This window comes from Diceros bicornis, chromosome 32, assembly GCF_020826845.1.
Source record: "Diceros bicornis minor isolate mBicDic1 chromosome 32, mDicBic1.mat.cur, whole genome shotgun sequence".
Taxonomy (NCBI): Eukaryota; Metazoa; Chordata; class Mammalia; order Perissodactyla; family Rhinocerotidae; genus Diceros; species Diceros bicornis.
This window is the reverse complement of record NC_080771.1, coordinates 23,772,573-23,792,296: the sequence shown is the minus strand read 5'-3', so window position 1 is coordinate 23,792,296 and position 19,724 is coordinate 23,772,573. Positions and strand designations below refer to the sequence as shown.

Sequence of the window (19,724 nt, the reverse complement as noted above, 5' to 3'; positions counted from 1 at the left end):
GATTTCTTCATTGACCCTGTCGTTGTTCAGTAGCATTTTGTTTAATCTCCACGTATTTGTGGCTTTTCTGATTTTCTTCCTATAGTTGATTTCCAGTTTCATACAGTTGTGGTCAGAAAAGATGCTTGGTATTATTTCAATCTTCTTAAATTTATGGAGACTTGTTTTGTGGCCTAATATGTGATCAATCCTGGAGAATGTTCCATGTGCATTTGAAAAAAACGTGTATTCTTTGGTTTTTGGATGGAATGCTCTGTATATATCTACTAGGTCCATCTGTTCTAGTGCGTCATTTAAGGCCAATGTTTCCTTATTGATCTTCTGTTTGGATGATCTATCCTTTGGTATAAGTGGAGTGTTAAAGTCCCCTACTATTATTGTGTTACTGTCTATTTCTCTTTTTATGTCTGTTAATAATTGCTTTATATATTTAGGTGCACCTACATTGGGTGCATAGATATTTACAAGTGTTGTGTCCTCTTGTTGGATTGTTCCCTTGATCATTATGTAGTGCCCTTCTTTGTCGCTTTTTACAGTTTTTGTTTTACAGTCTATTTTGTCTGATATGAGTACTGCTACCCCAGCTTTCTTTTCATTGCCATTTGTGTGGAGTATCTTTTTCCATCCCTTCACTTTCAGTTTGTGAGTGTCTTTAGGTCTGAAGTGTGTCTCTTGTATGCAGCATATATATGGGCCTTGTTTTTTTTATCCAATCAGCCACCCTATGCCTTTTAATTGGAGCATTTAGTCCATTGACGTTTAAAGTAGCTATTGATAAGTATGTACTTACTGCCATTTTTTAACTTTTTTCCTCAGTGTTTTAGTAGTCCTTCTCTGTTCCTTTCTTCTTCTATACAGAATTGATGGTCTCTTTAGTTTTACCTCTGTCTGAAAGCTCTACTCTTTTATGTTTTTGATATCATATCTAACCTCTTTTTTGTGCATTTGTATCCATTACCCTCTTACCATGGAAATAGATAATTTTGCCTATTTGTGGTCTTCTCTTTTCCCCTTTAATCAGTCCCTTTAACATTTCTTGTAGCACTGGTTTCTTGGTGACAAACTCCTTTAATTTTTTCTTGTCTGGGAAATTTTGGATCTCTCCTTCCATTTTGAATGATAACCTTGCTGGGTAGAGTATTCTTGGCTGTAAGTTTTTTCCTTTTAGCACTTTAAATATATCGTGCCACTCTCTTCTAGCCTGTAAGGTTTCTGCTGAGAAGTCAGCTGATAGCCTTATGGGGTTTCCTTTGTATGTAACTTGACTTTCTCTTGCGGCTTTTAGGATTCTCTCTTTATCCTTAATTCTGGACATTTTGATTATGATGTGTCTTGGTGTGGGCCTCTTTGGGTTTATCTTGTTTGGGGCTCTCTATGCTTCCTGTACCTGGATGTCTGTTTCCTTTCTTAGGTTAGGGAAGTTTTCATCTATTATTTCTTGAAATAGATTCTCTGCCCCTTTGTTTCGCTCTTCTCCTTCCAGGACACCTATAACACGGATGTTAGTGCGCTTGATGTTGTCCCAGAGGTCCCTTAGACTGTCCTCCTCACTCTTTTTAATTCTTTTCCCTTGTATCTGTTCACCTTGGGTAATTTCTTCTAGTCTTTTGTCCAGCTCACAGATCCGTTCTTCTGTATCCTCTACTCTGCTTTTGAGTCCCTCTAATGAATTTTTCATTTCCAGTATTGTATTCTTCATTTCTGATTGGTTCTTTTTTATATCTTTCATTTCTTTGTTGACATTCTCACTGAGTTCATCTATTCTTCTCCCCAGATCAGTGAGCATGCTTAACACTCTTTGTTTGAACTCTCTGTCAGGTAGGTTGCTCATTTCTGTTTCCCTTAGTTTCTTTTCTGGGGTTTTGTCCTGTTCCCTTACTTGGAATGTATTCCTTTGCCTCCTCATTTTGCCTCTTTCCCTGTGCTTGTGTCTACGTATTAGGTAGGTCAGCTATGTCTCCTGCTCTTGGATAGGTGACCTTATGTAAGTGATGCCTTAGGAGACCTGCAGTGTGCTTCCCTCAGTTCTCAACATTCCAGGGGTGACTCCTATGTGGGCTACGTGTGTCCTTCTGTTGTGGTTTGTTTGCTCTCCCTGTAGGCACCCAGGGAGGCCGAGTTATGCTCCTGGCCAGCTGTTGTAATGCTCACCTGCTTGTAGTTGTTGTGGGCCCTTCAGTCTCTTTATCAGGTGTGGGGAGCCCCAGCACAGTTGGCTGCAAGTTCTAATACCACATTTGTGTTGCAGTATTTCTTTGAAGTGAGTAGGCCCCCAGCATGGCAGGTTGTTAGGCTCAGGGGCTTACAATTGCTATAAGCCTCCATCCTTTAGGTCTCTTGTCAGCTCTCTGAGGATTGCAGCTGGGTGGGGCTGGCCTCAGGCATGGGAGCACCCAATTGTTTCAAGCTTTGGAAGGTGGGGCAAACACCCTATGTGGGTCTTGGAGAAGCACAAGTCTTCTGCAGCTGACAAGCCCTGCCGCCCACAGGTCCACACACCCAGTCAACACAGTCCTGCCCGGTGTGCGCACCCCGACCTCCTGTAGTGGACCCAGTCTCTCCATGGTGGGAGCCCCACACACTCCACCACCGCCCCACACTATCCACCCGCTCCTTGTGCACGCCCTGCCCCACTGAAGCCGGCCCAGTTGCCAGGCTGCAGAGAATCCAGTCACCAATCTACGCAGGCCCACAAGTTGCCTGAGGGCTTGTTGTTGGGTGGGGCCAGACTCTAGGGTGGGCTGCCTGCCCTGGATGAGCTGGATTAAATCGGTGCTTTAGTGAGTGGGGCAGACCCTGGACTAGCAGGCCTCAGGGAGAACTCCAATGGCATCTGTGTCAGCACGCCCACACCAGGCCATAACAATGGCCACCTCCAATGTCCCAGTCCCTGGAGAGGTCTCACCTCTCACCGAGATGCACTCAGGGCCTATTAGGTGAGTCTCTTTTCACCAAAGCACTGTGCACCTTTCTTTCTGGTGATTTTAGGTTGTTTTCTGAAACAGGTGAGTTTGCGCGTGGGCCCTTTAAGAGCCGGTTTTAATTTCTTTGTAATCCAGTTTTCTGGGAGTACTCCCCAATGTTTTAGCAGCAGGCAAAGTCAGATATTATGCCACTGGTCTCGATTGTGCTGGGTCCACAAAATGCCCACAGTGGGGTCGCTCCCCGGCTCAGGGCCCTGCTCCTCCAGGGAGGCTGCGTACCTTTGGGCTGCTCCCAGGCGGCCGTGAAGCCGGCGGCTTGTGAAGGTGGTGTTTTTCTCTCCAGAAGGGAGTTTCTGCCTCTTCCACCTCAATTAGGATTGTCCATTGTTGCAGGAGTTCCTCTTATCCAGTTTTCAGTTCTGTCTCAGGGGTAATTTTTCCACGAGTAGTTGTAAATTGGCTGTGTCCACGGGAGGAGGTGAGTTCAGAGTCTGCCTACGCCGCCATCTTGACTTCTCTCCAGAAATTATATTTTTAGAGATGCATACTGAGGTGTATGAGGTTGAAATGACACGTGGCCAGGATTTGCCTTATCATCCTTCAACAAAGAAAATAAGAAAAAGGATGAAAGAAGAAATATGGCAAAATCTTGATAATGGGTGACGGAAATATGGACGTTAATTATACTATTGTTTCTATTTTTATGTGTTTAGAATTTTCATAGAATTCAAAATTATTTTAGAGAACACATGAACAAAAAAGTTCAAAGAGCACTAGTGTAGCACACAAGCTGATTCTGTTATTTATAGGAATATCCCAGATGTTTTCCTAGAAATTTCTTATTCTTCCCAGTGTGGAATCCAACTGATGTTGTGCCCTGCTTCCATTATGAAATGCCAGAATCAGGAAAAATAAGCACTTTGTACCAACAATGATGAGGTCATCCCATCTAGTTGTAGTTCCCAAGAAAAATTCAAAAAATTAACTAATTCCTACAAGTGTGGACTCTTTACTAAAAAATGGTTTTATTCCCGACTTTAGGAATGCTAACATCTGAAATAATGTCACAATCTTTGTGGATATGGTTAACATAAGAAAAAGTTACTGTTTCCCACTATGAACAGATGAATGAAACTGGTAATTTCATGGGCTTCTTAACTTTCTTTTAAAAACTTGAAATTCCTTTAAATGCCAAACAAATATTTGAACTGGTCTTCCTGAAGTCTGACTCCTTTGCACCTTTAAAAAAGAAAAACAATGTTACTAGATGTAGTTCACATACCATACAATTCACCCATTCAAGTATACAATTCAGTGGTTTTTATTACATTTACAGTTGTGCAACCACTCTCCACCCCACCCCAACCCCACTCCCACATACACCCTCACTTTCAACTCTAGGCAACCACTAATCTATTTTCTGTCTCTATGAATTTGCCTATTCTGGACATTTGATATAAAGTGGACTCACAGAAAACACAATCTTTTTGACTGGCTTCTTTCACTTAGCACAGTGTTTTCAGTTCATCCATGTTGTAGTATGTATCATTATGTCATTCCTTTTACTGCCAAATTCATTCTATAGAATGGATATATCACACTTTATCCATTCACCAGATGATGAAAATTTGAGTTGTTTCCATTTTTTGGCTATTATGAATAATGCTGCTATGGACATTCTTGTAAAAGTTTCATGTGGACATAAGTTTTCATTTCTCTTATTTTCTTTTCTCTAGGAGTGGGATTGATAGGCGATATGGTAACTATATGTTTAACCTTTTGAGAAACTGCCAAACTGTTTTCCAAAGTGACCGAACCATTTTACATTCCTATCAGCAGTGTATGAGCATTCCAATTTCTCCACATCCTTGTCAACACTTGTTAGTGTCTGTTTTTTTATTATAGCCATCTTAGTGGGTGTGAATTGATATCCCATTGTGATTTTGATTTGTATTTTCCTATTAGCTAATGATGTTGAGCAACTTTTCAAGTGCTTATTGGCCATTTCCTTGCACCTCTTTGAAAGTAAACTTTCTAAATGCCTTTGTCTCTGAGTGTTCCTTCTCCACTAGTAATATCTTCAGTTAAACTTAATATCTCCTTGTTGTGGTTCACTTAACAAGGAGATAAAAGGTAATGGCAATACATTAGTCTTTATGTTTTCTCATTCATTTTTTCACTCATCAAATATGGACTGAGTGCCTACTATGCACCACAGGCTATTCTGGGACCTAAGCATATAGAGGAAAATAAAACAAACAAAAAAACCTTTGTCCTCATGGAGCTTACATTTTCATGGCTTTTTAAAATTTTTTCCAGTTTTATTGAGATATAATTAACATACAGCACCATATAAGTTTAAGGTGTAGAGCATGATAAATTGACTTACATATATTGTGAAATGATTACCATAATAAGTTTAGTTAACAACCATCATCTCATATAAATACCAAAAAAAAAAAAAGAAAAAACGTCCTTTTTTTCTTGCGATGAGAACTCTTAGGATCTACTCTCTTTTTTTTATTGGATAAAAAGAAAATATAACATAAAATTTACCATCTTAACCATTTTTAACTGTAGAGTTCAGTAGTGTTAAGTATATTCACATTGTTGTGAAACGAGTCTCCAGAACTTTTTCATCTTGCAAATATGAAACTCTATATCCACTACATAAGTCCTTTTTCCCCCTCCCCCAGCCTCTGGTAACCACCATTCTACTTTGTTTCTATGAATGTGACTACTTTATATACCTCATATAAGTACATGCCTCATATGGTACTGTCATTTTGTGACTGGCTTATTTCACTTAACATAATATCCTCAAGTTTCATCCATGTTACAGCATTTCCTTCCTTTTAAAAATTGAATAGTATTCCATTATATGTATACGGCACATTTTGTTTATCCATTCATCCATCAATGGACATTTGGGTTGCTTCCATCTCTTGGCTATTGTGAATAATGTTGCTATGAACATGGGTGTGCAAATATCTCTTTGAGACTTTGCTTTCAATTCTTTTGAATACATACCCAGAAGTAGTATTGCTGGGTCAAATGGTACTTCAATTTTTAATTTTTTGAGGAAATGCCATACTGTTTTCCATAGTGGCTGCACATTTTACATTCTCACCAACAGTGCACAAGTTTTCCAATTTCTCCAAGTCCTCTCCAACACTTATCTTTTGTTTGGTTGGTTTTTGTGAGGGAGATTAGCCCTGAGCTAACATCTGTTGCCAATCCTCCTCTTTTTGCTGAGGAAGATTGGCTCTGGGCTAATATCCATGCCCATCTTCCTCTACTTTACATGTGGAATGCCTGCCACAATATGGTTTGATAAGCAGTGTGTAGGTCCGTGCCTGGGATCTGAACCCCAGGCTGCCAAAGCAGAGTGCACGAACTTAACCACTACACCACCGGACCGGCCCGTTTTGTTTTTTATAGTAGCCATCCTAACAGGTATGAGGTGATCCCTCATTGTGGTTTTGATTTGCATTTCTCTGATGACTAGTGATGTTGAGCATCTTTTCATATGCTTATTGGCTATTTGTATATCTCCTTTGGAGAAATATTTATTCAAGTCCTTATTTAAACAGAGTTGTTTGATTTTTTTGTTGTTAAGTTGTAGGAGTTCTTTATATATTTTGGATATTAACCCTTTATCAGATATATGATTTGCAAAAATGTTTTCTCCCATTCCATAGGTTTGTTGTTGCCTTTTTACTTTGTTGATTGTGTCCTTTGATGCACAAAAGTTTTTAAGTTTGATGTAATCCCATTAGTCTATTTTTGCTTTTGTTGCTTGTGCTTTTCATGTCATATCCAAGAAATCATTGCCAAGACCAATGTCATGAAGCTTTTCTCTTATGTTTTCTTCGAGGAGTTTTATAGTTTTCGGTCTTATGTTTAGATCTTTAATCCACTTTGAGTTAATTTTTGTATATGGTGTAATGTAAGGGTTCAATTTCATTCTTTTGCATATGAATATCAGTTTTCTTAACATCATTTGTTGAAGAGGCTGTCCTTTTCCCATTGAGCGGTCTTGGCACCCTTGTCAAAAATCATTTGACCATATACATGAGTGTTTCTTTCTGGGCTCTCTATTCTATTCCATTGGTCTATTTCTGTCTTTATGCCAGTACCATAATGTTATTACTGTGGCTTTGTAATATGTTTTGAAATTAGGAAGTGTACGTCCTCCAACTTTGTTCTTCTTTTTCAAAATTGTTTTGGCTATTTGGGGTTCCTTGAGATTCCATATGAATTTTAGAACAGATTTTTTTCTCTATTTCTGCAAAAAATGCCATTGGAATTTTGATAGGGATAGTATTAAATCTGTAGATAGCTTTGTTTAGTATGGACATGTTAACAACATTAAGTCTTCCAACCCATGAGTGCAGAATGTCTTTCCATTTATTTGTGAGGTCTTTAACTTCTTTCAGAAATGTTTTGTAGTTGTCATTATACAAATCTTTCACTTCCTTGGTTAGGTTTATTTCAAAGTATTTTATTCTTTTTGATGCTATTGTAAATGGAATTGTTTTCTTAACTTCCTTTTCAGATTGTTCATTGTTAGTGTTTAGAAACATAACTGATTTTTGTGTTGATTTTGTCTTCTGTAACTTTGCTGAATTTGGTTATTAGTTCTAATAGGTATTTTTCTGGAATCTTTAGAGCTTTCTACATATAAGATCATGTCATCTAAGAACAGAGATGATTTTACTTCCTTTCTAATTTGGATGCCTTTTATTTCTTTTTCTTTCCTATTTGCTCTGGCTAGGGCTTCCAATACTATGTTGAACAGAATTGGTGAGAGTGGGCATCCTTGGAAAAGCTCTGTCTTTCACCATTGAATATGATGTTAGCTATGGGATTTTCACAGATGGACTTTATTATGTTTAGGTAAACTTTCTTCTATTCCTAGTTTGAGTGTTTTTATCATGAAAGGGTATTGAATCTTGTCAAATGCTTTGTCTGCATCAATTGAGATGATCATATTGTTTTTGTCCTTCATTCTGTTATTGTGGTGTATTACATCGATTAATTTTTCATATGTTGAACAATTCTTTCTTTCCAGGAATAAATCCCACTTGGTCATGGTGTATAATCCTTTTAATGTGCTGTTGAATTTGGATTGCTAGTACTATGTCCATCTTCTCTGTATTGTTCCAACATTAGTATATAATGTGCTGCCAAAGCAAGAACTCCCTGTGGCTTTATTTTTTAAATGGGGCATAATGTAATTTAAACTTAATGTACTTTGCATTTCATTATAAAATGAGTAAATGGCTCAAATAGAATTCTTTTCTATGCTTGAAACATTGACAAAAATTGAGACACACTTGCTAGTTCTGATTGTTTTCTTTGTGGCATTGGCATCACCTTCTACATAATATACCTCACTTGGAATGTCAAGAGAGTGACTGCTTCTTTGGAAGGTGCTGTGCAACTATTTGACCTATACGGAGCATAGGTGCGACCTATCCTATTCACACCATATGAAACTTGTTTGTAACTATACCCAAATTGTTTAAAATAAATAAGAGTATGAATAAAATGTGCCGGGAATTCAGTTCTTCCCCAACGGATTCAATAATTCAACCTTTAGGGTACTTAAAATATAGCCCCTCCTGCGTAGTCAAGTGCGGAGCGTGTGCAGCATAGCGATGGATTCATTTTCCTGGCTGAGCAGATTCGAAACATATATGCCAGGCACTCGGGACCGTGAAGAACAAGATTCTTTGGAGAAAAGTTGCAGGGTCCATACTTTTGGAAAAGTTTGGAGTAAACTTTTGGAAGCTACAAGGAATTTCTGCTTCTGTTTTACAACTCATTGGACTTGCTGGGACCGGCCCAGAGCTGGGAAAGGTCAACAGATGTTTACAATGCCCAGAGATGATTCATCGACTTCCTGGAAGCCCCCCGCCCGATGTAGTCCAAATAGACAAAGCAGGAAAAGAATCTCTCAATGAGGCGCGGGTCTGGCAGAGAGGCTATAGGAAGAAACAAAAACGAAACGCCTAACTGAAAAAAGTAGGCTCCCCTTTTCCCCTTAGACAGCCCGTCGCCGGTCGCTCAGGTTTGCGCCTGCGCCCTGAGCGACGCAGTGTTGTCCCGCAAAAGCGCATGCGCCTTGGGCAGCGCGGCTCCCGCAGTCGCATGCGCGCCTGCGCAGCAGTGGATCGCCCAAGCTCCGGCCGTTGATGGCCGTTCTGCCGCTGGAGTGGGATTCTTTGCGGCACCACGTTCGTGGCGTTCGCCAGTTACCCGGTAGGCGGTGCTTCGGCACAGAAAGAGAGGTGAATTCACAGCTGAGAGTCCTTGTCTCCGACCTTTTTACACATTTCTTTGTTTTATCCCGAGACGCTCAGACGCCACTATCTCTTCAAGCCACCGCCTTCCGTGAAGCAGCTGGAAGTTGTCTCTCGGGGAGTTTTGGTCTTGTTTGGAAGCAGCCCCGCCCAGGGATTCTTTTTTTTTTAATCTAGAAACACTCAGGACGTGATGGACACCTTAGAAATGTCATCCCTCCTTTGACTTCCATAGGAAGCTGAATTATAAAGTTGAATAATAGTTACTTTGAAGAAAGGAAAGAAAAAAGGCAAAATTCACACACACACGTTGACATATACACAAAATAATCTCAAGGATTGAACCAGCAACTGCTAACTATGATTATCTCAGGGGAGAAGCGACTGGGTGGCTGAAGGACAGGCATGAGAAGTGTGGTGGTTTTGGGGTTTTGGTGGGCGGTTTGTTGCGTCGTTTGGAATTTGTCCAATGTGCGTGTGTAATTTTTTAAATGTTTGAATGTTCATTTGATTCCTTTATCAAAATGTAGATACTAAGAAAATTTGGAAATTTAAAAAGTCTTAATAGAATCCAGTAATTATATGTATGTGTGAAGATAAAACGTCTTGTGTAAACCACTAAGTCTTCCTGTTTATTTCCGGACAGAAATCTTTAGGGGTTGGTGCGGGAGGGTACAGGAAAAGAGGAGCCAGGCATTTTCGGAAAATTATGGCAGTGGTGGCATACAGGAAGCAAGTTTTTATCATCTCAATCGTTGTATATTCCTTTTGGATTAGCTGAAGAAAATTTAAAGGTAAACTTTAGTGTGAGCTCACTAAAGTCCAACGTAGATTGGAAGGGGACATTTGATGTTTATTTTTGTAAAGGAAATTAATTGGGTGTGACTGGCAGGGTTGAGACCTGAAGTTCCTCTTCTAGATAAGGAAAACTTCCCTTAGTGAGGAATCTCCAGACTGATTATGTTACATTCCTGTCCCCAACCTTGCAAGATAACTTTAGACTCTCCCTAGGAGGAGTGTGAGGAAAAGAATTAGGCAACTGTGCCTAAGAAGATTTGCAGACGAAAAACTCATACTGAGAGAAGATCCCGGACAGCTCTTATTCCCTGGGTCAGCTGAATCAGTTCAACTTCATTTTCCAATGAGTGGTTAGTGGATGTAGATAACCATAGGAATTGGAGACAAGTTGGGGATCCAAAAAGTTGAAAGTGTGAAGTCAAAGGGCAGAAGTTATAATGTTGCTTCTGAGTTTGCCTTGTTTGTAAATAGGAAGCCAGAAGTTGAGCTCCCAAATAAAATGTTTCAGGAATAGTGTTTCTTAAGTAACTCCAAAAGTCACTACATCAACAAAGGAATAATTTTTTTTAATGTACTTTATTCTTTTTTTTTTTTTTTTGAGGAAGATTGGCCCTGCATGATCATCTGGTCATGCCAATCTTCCTCTTTTTCTTTTTTCTCACCAAAGCCCCAGTACATAGTTGTATATCATAGTTGTAGAGTTGTAGCTCTTCTATATGGGCTGCTGCCTCAGCATGGCCTAGATAAGCGGTGAGTAGGTCCGTGCCTAGGATCCGAATCTGGGGGTCCCCCCAGGCCACTGAAGCGGAATTCGTGAATTTAAGGGCTATGCCACTGGGCCCACCCCGACGAAGGAATAATTGAAACCTAGTGGGTAATGCAGCAACCAGACTGAGCAAGGAGCAGTGCCTGGAGATAAAAATTCCCCACAGAGGGGGAAAAACCACATCAAAGAAGAACATACTTAATAAAATTTATTTAAAAAAAAAACACAATAATTTATGCCCTTGGCAAAATAAAGGATCTTGTTAATATAAATGTCTCTTAGAAAAGATAATATAATAGATATCAATAAATCAATATCAACATTACAGCAAAAGTAATAATGATTCTATAACAGTAAGTGAGGATATTTCTGGCCTTTACACAGCAGTATTTCTGGAAGGTCCTCTGATTTCTCCATTTTTTGGTACAGATGTGCCCTCATTTTAAGAAAGCCTGATACAAACATAGCTAAATTTAGAAGGTTGATCAATTAAAGGATATTTATTCACATCACAAAATAATTCTTTCAAAAAAAATAACGAAAAGGTTCCTGTAAGGGATCCTTCAAATTAGCAAATTTTCCTAACGTGTTTAGAATGTAATTAACCAAATACATGTGTCCCCAGCTTCTTTTGTTGTAGCTCTATTTCATAAAGTGAAGTATACCTGAAGTCAGGCCGTAACAGAGTTGGGCTTCAGATCTGACTGGAGAGAATGTGTTCTTAGAGTACGAAGAAGTGGTTGGGGCACAAGTTCTCTCAATCTTTTGTTTCTCTCATTGTGAGCTCTTAATTATCTTGTCTTTACTGCTTTCAGGTAAACTTTGTTCACCTGATACTCAAGAAAAAAGGAGGAAGGCGTATGGGAGTGGGGCAGACTAACGAATTAGTGAGTCACTCCAGCAGAGCAGAGCCAGAAGAGAATCTGGGATTCAGAGTGTGCATGTGGATATAGTTGGGGGAAAGCAGGAGCAATTCTGAACCCTTGACAAAAGGTATTTTTGAGACCCCTCTCACAGTAGGGGTGCCTGACTCCCTGAGGAGCAGCAGGGCCCAATCCAGCCCTCCCCAGATGGGACACATACTCAGGAGAAGGGGCTGGGACCTATTTGTCACACTCTTCCTGGCTCCCCTCAGCGCAATGGTAGTGCTGCTCACAGAACTCCTGGATCCGGCTACAGGCCTCCAGTATCATCACTTCAGGGACTGTGATTACCACTCGGAAGAAACTCGGGTACTCAAAGCACTGCAAAAATAAGAGCCAGTTATTCTCAGAGCAATTGAATCTGGTCCTGGACCACCCTAAAATGACCAGGGCCCTAATCAACAGGAAGCAGTGATGCCGTTTACTCAGGGCTACCAATTTACTCAATTTCCACCATTGGGGTGCTAAGCCAGTAATTGAGTTAATTCACCTTAAAAGGGACTTGTGGGACAAGCTTGATTTCCTCTCACCTAGAATGTTCGGCCACAACTTTTCTTGCTGGTATAGACAGGATAATGGTGGAGGAGAACTAAATTTTAAATAGAGGTCATGAGACACATCAATCTGAATCTTATCAAATGAGAATACACTTTGCTGGGGGAGAAAAAGTCAGACTAAAGACCAGCTCAGGGAGAGCTCCTGGGGCTCTAGAAACTGTTGAGAATGTTGTGAGGGAGACATGAGCACTCACCGTGGCCGGGAGGCAGTGGACGGATTGCTCAGCAACTAAGCGCTCCGTGAACTCCACATCATTCTCAAATTCTGGGAAATGTTCCATCTCAATTCCAACCTATACCAATAACAGGGAGAAGCAAACTTATTGGAAGGAAAACAGGCCAACTCCCTATGCTAGAAATTAAGCTAGGGACTTCTCTAGAAGATATCTTGGAACTCTACTACTGATAGCTAAGAGTTCTAGCACTTATGAGCTCATGAAATTTTTCATAGGGAAGAGAGGACATGGTTATATTAATTTTTTAGTTTATTAAAGTGTTCTTTCCTGGATGCTGATGAATGAAAGCTGGAAATAGCTTGCCAGTGTTTCTCAAAACAGGCAGTATTAGCATTATGGGCTGGGCAATTCTTTCTTGCATAGAACTATCCCACCCACTGCAAGATACTTAGCATCCCTGGCCCATGAAATGCCAATCGCACCCCCAAGTCATTCTGAAAACAAAATTCCTGTACATTCCCAAACACCCGTAGGGAACTAGTATCACAGCCAGTTGAGAAATACAGTGGTATGGAAAGCCTCTTATTTGTGTCTTATATCTTCCCTGTAGTATCTACATGTAAAACGATTCTCTGTATTGAGGAATTGTTATTTTAAGACTTTTTTTGTGAGGTTAAATCACATCAGTGGGACAATTCGGAACAAGGCAATTCCTAAACCAACTGGCTCAGAAGCCTCCTTGGTTGTCTTTGTGAGCCCTGCAGGCTGGCTTCCCTTGGCCTTACAACAAGCCTGCCACCCACACACTTACCATGAGGTACATGGCCCCAGAAGGGTGGACTGGTCGGAGTCCAGGGATGGCAGCCAACGCACCGTAGCAGAGATCAGCATTGGACTGCAAGAGGAGGCAGAGAGACGTCAAGGACCAAAATTTAAGTGAAAGCCGAAACAAGGTCATTAAAAGTAGAGCGCACTTTTAAGGTGGGGAACCTAAGTATGCTCTGCCTGCATAAAGAGTCAACAAGAAAAATCCCTGTTACTTGAAGTGTTTGGCCAGGAGCAGAGTGAATTGCCAGAAATGACGGAAATGCATGGATGGATACTCACAATGCTTGATTTGGAAGCCCTATAATGGAACATTGCTCCAGAAATGAAGACCCATTATTCCTAATCCCACGGGCAACATTCCCTGACTCCCCAAGTAGAAAGCCACAGGCTGCCCTTACCTTGAGGAAGCTCAGAGTGTTGTGGTAGAACTCTTGAGGGGTGCGACGCAGGATGTTTTTCAGAGCTCCCTGGACAATGGTGCAGGGTCCCAGGATCCGCTGACTCAGCCTCACTAGCCCATCTCGGATCTAAAAGCCCCCCAGCAAATACATTATTTAACCTTTCTTAAGCATCTCAGCTTTGGGGATTCTGGTTCTGACCATTCTTTCTATCAAGATGTTAAAGCTTTGGGGAAGTGATGGTGCCTGGTGGCTTTCTTCAATCAGACCATCTAGGTTTGTAGCCCGGCTCTGCCATGTATCTGCTGTGTGACTCTGGGAAAATTATGCAACTTCTCTGTGCCTCATTTTTCTCAACTATAAAATAATGTATATAAAATGCTGGCACATTGTAAAGCCACAAACAATATTAGGTGTCATTACTGCTATTGTTTCCTTTTTTGTGTTCCTAAAATTGGAGGCAGATGGAACTTTTTAATGGAGCCAGGCACAAGAAAACTGAGTTTTGGAGAGGAATAATTAGTACCGTCTTTAACCAACATCTTTCCAGTTACCCAGAACTGCAGGGCCAAGAAGAAAGAGAAAAAAAACCCCACCTCCTCACCACTGTGCATGCAAAGTAAATATATACATATCCCAAGTTAGACATACTATTTCACCACATTACTCTTACCTCATTACCAAAAATGTCTCTTCGGTCATGGATGAGGATCCAGCCCAACCTCCAGCCGGGAACCAGCCAGCGCTTGGCCAGCCCTCCACAGGACAGGATGGGGACGTTGCTGCTGAGGGTGGCCAGAGGCTCAAATTTGGAATCCGAAAACACCTGAGGGGAAGAGGTGCTTGTTGTAGTTGTCTTCGTGCTCGCTTTCCTCCAAATCCCATGCCTCCCACCCTTTTTCCTTATATCAGTAGAGACAGGGCCTTGGACATGTGGGCAATTCCCTACCCTGAAGCATGATTGGGGTCCCAAGAGGATTCAAAGAGGACTATCCAAAGACATTTACTCTGGTGTCTGGTCTGGATTAAAGGAAGCCTAAATGAGAAAAGTGACTGGGAAATAGGCCAGTAATAAGTACAACCCCACGAAGCCAGCTCTAGGGAATGAATGACTGTTGGAGTTATAGATTTAAAAGTAAAATATGGATCCACAATCCCCTATCTGAAATTCCTGGTCCCAGATATATTGCAGAATGCAGAACTGTTTGAATTTTAGAAAGGATATGTAGCACATATAGAATATATTATGTAACACTTCCAGAGCAGTCTGGGACAGCACTTCTAATCAAACAGATTAACATTTTGGCACCTTTCCCTACACTCTTCACAAATATATATAGAAAGAGATCCATACATGAGATAAATAAAAATTTACAAGTATCTTTATATTGGGTCAAGTCAGGTTTTTCCACCAAATGAATTCCAAAAATCTTCAGATTTTCATAGTTTTTTGGATTTCAGAAAACAGGGTAAGGGGTCGTAGATGTGCGTATTTGTTAAGAGGGCATGGATACTGATTTTCTGTACTGAAATGATTAGGAGTTGCTTCTGATTATTCTAAATGCCCTTATTCTGAAGGTCCCATGAAATAATTTGGAATTGGGATTATTGCAGTGATATATCCTGCCCAAGACTCACCATATCTCCGTAGATCTCATCTGCTAAGATTGGGATACACTGCCTTGCAGCCACTGAAAATAAGAAAAACATGCTGAAATCATTTTGAGTGTGAATTGCCTTAGCACTTAATATTCACCTGGACTTACTGTACTTTGCATTTTATGTTTGTGTGTTTCATCTTCCTCTTTAAGAACTATAAATTCTTCTTATACTCTTCCAGGGTACATAGCCTAAATTTGCCATTAACTAGATATTTCAAACCCTCTCTTCCACGTATGGGAGTGGTGAAGAGGCAAGTATTGCCTTTTTCTCCTTCTTTTAGGCAAGTCCTGCCATTCCAGTGGTGTGCTATTCATTACAGACCCCAGTGGAGCTCCCCCCTCCATCCTAGGCTTGGAACTTAGTGAAGGACTCCTTTCTCATTCCAGGAAATGGTTAAAGGATTCCGTCCCCCTGGGGGCCGGCCCAGTGGCGCAAGTGGTTAAGTGCGGCACTCTGCTGCTGCGGCCCAGGGTTTGCCGGTTCAGATCCCGGGTGTGCACCGACGCACCACTTGGAAAGCCATGCTGTGGCGGCGTCCCATATAAAGTGGAGGAAGATGGGCACGGATGTTAGCCCAGGGCCAGTCTTCCTCAGCAAAAAATAAATAAATAAATAAAATGAGGAGGATTGGCAGTTGTTAGCACAGGGCTGATCTTCCTCACCAAAAAAAAAAAGGATTCCATCCACATCTCCTCCTCTGTCAAATTAAGTCTGCTGGACTCACCTGCCAGAATTTTCCGGAGATGACTTTTACTGAACACTGACCCACAGGGGTTTGATGGATTATTGACAACGAGACAAGCTGTCTTTTCATCAATCAGAGATTCCAGTTGTTTCAAGTCAACTTCCCAAGACTTCTCTGGCTGGGGAGGAAGAAAGGGTGACATTAAGATGATTCTGAAAAATTTAGGGGGAATACTCACTTAAAGGTGTAATGTAGGGCCAGCCCCGTGGCATAGCAGTTAAGTGTGCATGCTCTGCTGCTGGCGGCCGGGGTTCGGATCCCAGGTGTGCACTGACGCACTGCTTGTCAGGCCATGCTGTGGCGGCGTCCCACATAAAGTGGAGGAAGATGGGCATGGATGTTAGCTCAGGGCCAGTCTTCCTCAAGAAAAAAGGGGAGGATTGCCAGATGTTAGATCAGGGCTGATCTTCCTCACAAAAAGTTGTAGTGTAAATAATAAAATGTGTCTGTTGCCTTGATCACCCACTTCCAGATCTTTCTCTGCTAAGACAGTGGTCATATATTTTCACGAAGTAATAATTGAGCACTTGAGTCTGAAATTAAAAATTCATTTACCAATAAATTGTAGAGTTTGACCTCAATTCCCATAGATTCAGCCAAACTCCTGTAGAGACAGAAACCCGGTCTCGGAACTAGGATGTTTTGCCCTGGATTGGCCAACACAGCTAAACAAAGGTCAATAGCCTGACTGCAGCCATTTGTCAGGATAACATCCTGTGAAGAAAATAAAAGGTTTATATTGTTGGGGTTCCAACAGCAACAGGAGAAAAGAGATTGTCAGAAGGGTGAGTGGGGAGCAATAATAAACTTACTTTTACAAGTTCTAAGTAAACTAGTAGGGACTGTACTAAGCCAAAACTTAAAGAAATTAATATGTTTATATATGTCCATATCTAAATGTTGTTGAAAATGTTGACCACTTAAATCACTTTAAAAAGGACAGGTCAGCTGTAACTCAGCAGAGTTCCATGAGAGAACATTATGACCTTGGACTTTTTCACCTGGTTATTTATTTACTTTTGACCACAGATTTGAAGCCTGACTCTTCTCTAAAATACAGACAAAGAGCACCTCTTATGTTAAGAAATGTTGACCCCACACAGTGGACAATATAGGGAAGGGTGGCATTTAAACTTGATACTGCCCATCAATTCAACATGCCACGGCACCTCGATCTTCCCATCTGAGTGAACTAAGGTGAACGAAGGAAGCTACAAATTAAAAAAAGACCCTATTGGTAAAATAAAAGATGTTAATTATTTGGTGTTTATGAATTATTGTTTTTCAATGATCTTTTGCGTTGAATCAAATATAGGGTGACCTCTGAGTCCTTTGAGCCTCCTCGACCCAGGACACCACATAAGTTGTATGCAACATCATTATCATACTGTAATGACATTAAATATAATCACTGGTTGGTGGCCTCATTCTATAAGAAGTCCTCGAATTACTAAAGGGAAATGATCCACAGCTTTTGTTTCCCCTGAAACCTTTATTTCTTGTGGAACAGAAACAGGAAAAAGGTATAGTTTGCCCAATATTGCTTCAGAGCTGGCACCTTATCTAAGGCTTACCTTAGCTTCCAGAGGTGCCTTGGGACAGTGGTAATAAGAAGCAATCTCCTCCCGACTGGATAGGTAGCCTGAAAGAAAAGAGCAGAAGGAAGAATATGGAAGTTTTCGTCCCGCAAATGACAGCTAAGCCCTAGAGTCAGTATGGCTTCAGGCTACCTTCTGTCCCTGCTCAGAGCACACTCTATTCAGTTTAGCTCCCAGCCACTGTAGATAAGGAGATTATATTTTATAATTTTATAATAAGTACAAATGTATAAATAATAAGGAAAGCTCCCAAAACTATAAAATACTCTGCACCATCTTGGCATCTTTTGCCATGAAATGTTCATATTTGGATATCTGTCAAATGGGGACTTGGTTTTGGTTTTTCAGGTTAAACTAGTTCCCTAATACTTTGGATATAAAAGTCATCATAAACTTGTTTTATAATCTAATTTTTGGTCTTATTTTGTTTTAATTTTTGTTGTATGAAACTTTATAAAATATAAACAATCAATCTAAAAATCATGTCTCTGAGACCTCTTGGAAGTGTTTTTAAAATTCTACTTTGCATGAAACTGGATTTTTATTCTGCATTAAGAATATGTTTCCGTGTGCACATACGCAGTGGGAAAAATGTGCAACACCAAAACAAAGAATCATTTATCAAAGTGTTTAGGGTAGAAATGTTTAACAGATGGAGAGTATTAAACCTAAATAAGAATAATTTCTTTCTGTCAGAAACAACCTTCTATTCTTTAATAGGATAGCCCATTCTTTGTTGTTCTTGTTTGTTTGGTTTTTTCCTTTTTTAATCTGAAACAATTCCAACTACATTTAAATGTGATCTGGACCATAATTAAAATAAACCTTGAATGCACAGAGAAGGAGAAATCAAGCCAAGGAGGTATTTCCATAGCACAATAAGTAAATTACTTTAGGACCTAGAGGGCTCAGTAAACAAGCAGCTGCATCCAAACTCGAGGCCTTCATAGTAGAAGTGGTGATGATAGGATAGGAGCATTTTTTGAGAAATAAGTGTATGATGGGAGCCTCGAGGGGAGGTGCCAGTAGACCAAAGGAAGCCAGGAAAGAGGTTGGACCTTGATGGCTTGTATTTAGGTACCCTGAGACCCCTTGCCCCAAACCCAAATGGCCGTTTTATCTTAGCTTCTCCTTAAGAACTATGCATCAGGAGAGCAAGGAGAATTGCTAGAAATTGATTCCTGTTGGAAGAGCACTAAAGATTTGGAAGCCACCAGATCGAGTCTCAGGAGGAGCTTACCAATGGCGGGGGCATAGCCGTTATACTTCCCCGAGTCCAGGGCATCTTTCAACGCTTGGATAATTTCAGGGTCTGTAGGTAAGTTTCCAAACACAGTAGGGTCCCCTTTTCATGGAAGGAAAAAAAGAGCCACCAAGACGTTACTCTTCCATGCCCAGTCCTCAGACTCAGCCTCCACTCCCATCTTCTCCATCCAGCCTGTGAGGATGGGGGTGAGTAGAACAATGGCTGCCCCTCGGTCCAGTGTCCCCAACTCACCAATTGACAGAGCAATCATGGTTTTGTTTGGGTTTGGCTTCACCTTCATGTTGTCCACAATGGCCCGGATGGGATTGAAAGTTCTGTTGGACAGGTCCGAGGGCCTCACGGCCCATCTGGCCTTCCTGCCTTTCATTTTTCCTGGCGCAGAGCTTCTCCCACTGATGTTGACATGCACATCCAGAACTGAGGGCAGGTTGCCACTGCCAGTCATCTGAATCACGCATGGGTCCATCACTGGCAAAGCCTAAGGGGGAAAAAGATGGAGGTTTCCGCGACACTAAGAAAAAACACCATACAGAGGGGCTTCATTTGGACCTAAACATCAGGGTAATTTCACTGCGTGTCTCTGTCCAAACTCCTTTCTTTGTTTTGCTGCTTTTTCATGTAAAATAGCTTTGTTATGAATGAGAGGAATTTTAAGACTTTTTGCTGAAATGGAAAATAAAGCAAGAATGCCTTCTACAACGTTATCAGAGAGCATTCCATTGAATACTTACCTACTATGAGATTTTCTATGTGCAACCATAATCCCCATAAAAG

General features: G+C 40.9%; 1 protein-coding gene across 1 annotated transcript; it reads right to left on the bottom strand.

The window, feature by feature from the left end:
• Nucleotides 1–11,126: 11,126 nt before the first annotated feature.
• TAT (tyrosine aminotransferase) lies at nt 11,127–19,416 on the bottom strand. Its single transcript, XM_058528633.1, has 11 exons — nt 19,182–19,416; nt 18,924–19,028; nt 17,660–17,727; nt 16,641–16,799; nt 16,065–16,203; nt 15,317–15,369; nt 14,352–14,504; nt 13,679–13,807; nt 13,264–13,347; nt 12,471–12,569; nt 11,127–12,040 (listed from the first exon to the last, which is right to left on the bottom strand). Exons 1-11 carry the CDS (start codon nt 19,414–19,416, stop codon nt 11,900–11,902), a joined length of 1,365 nt encoding a protein of 454 aa, XP_058384616.1. The 3' UTR covers nt 11,127–11,899.
• Between the last annotated feature and the right edge of the window lie 308 nt (nt 19,417–19,724).

Bases quoted from the DNA above. Each gene is read 5' to 3' on its own strand.
- TAT (XM_058528633.1), bottom strand. From the start codon at position 19,416: ATGGACCCATGCGTGATTCAGATGACTGGCAGTGGCAACCTGCCCTCA. The intron at 19,029-19,181 runs GTGAGTTGGGGA...TTCCATGAAAAG, and splicing joins CATGATTGCTCTGTCAATTG to GGGACCCTACTGTGTTTGGA. The intron at 12,570-13,263 runs GTAAGTGTGTGG...TTATTGGTATAG, and splicing joins CTGGGGCCATGTACCTCATG to GTTGGAATTGAGATGGAACA.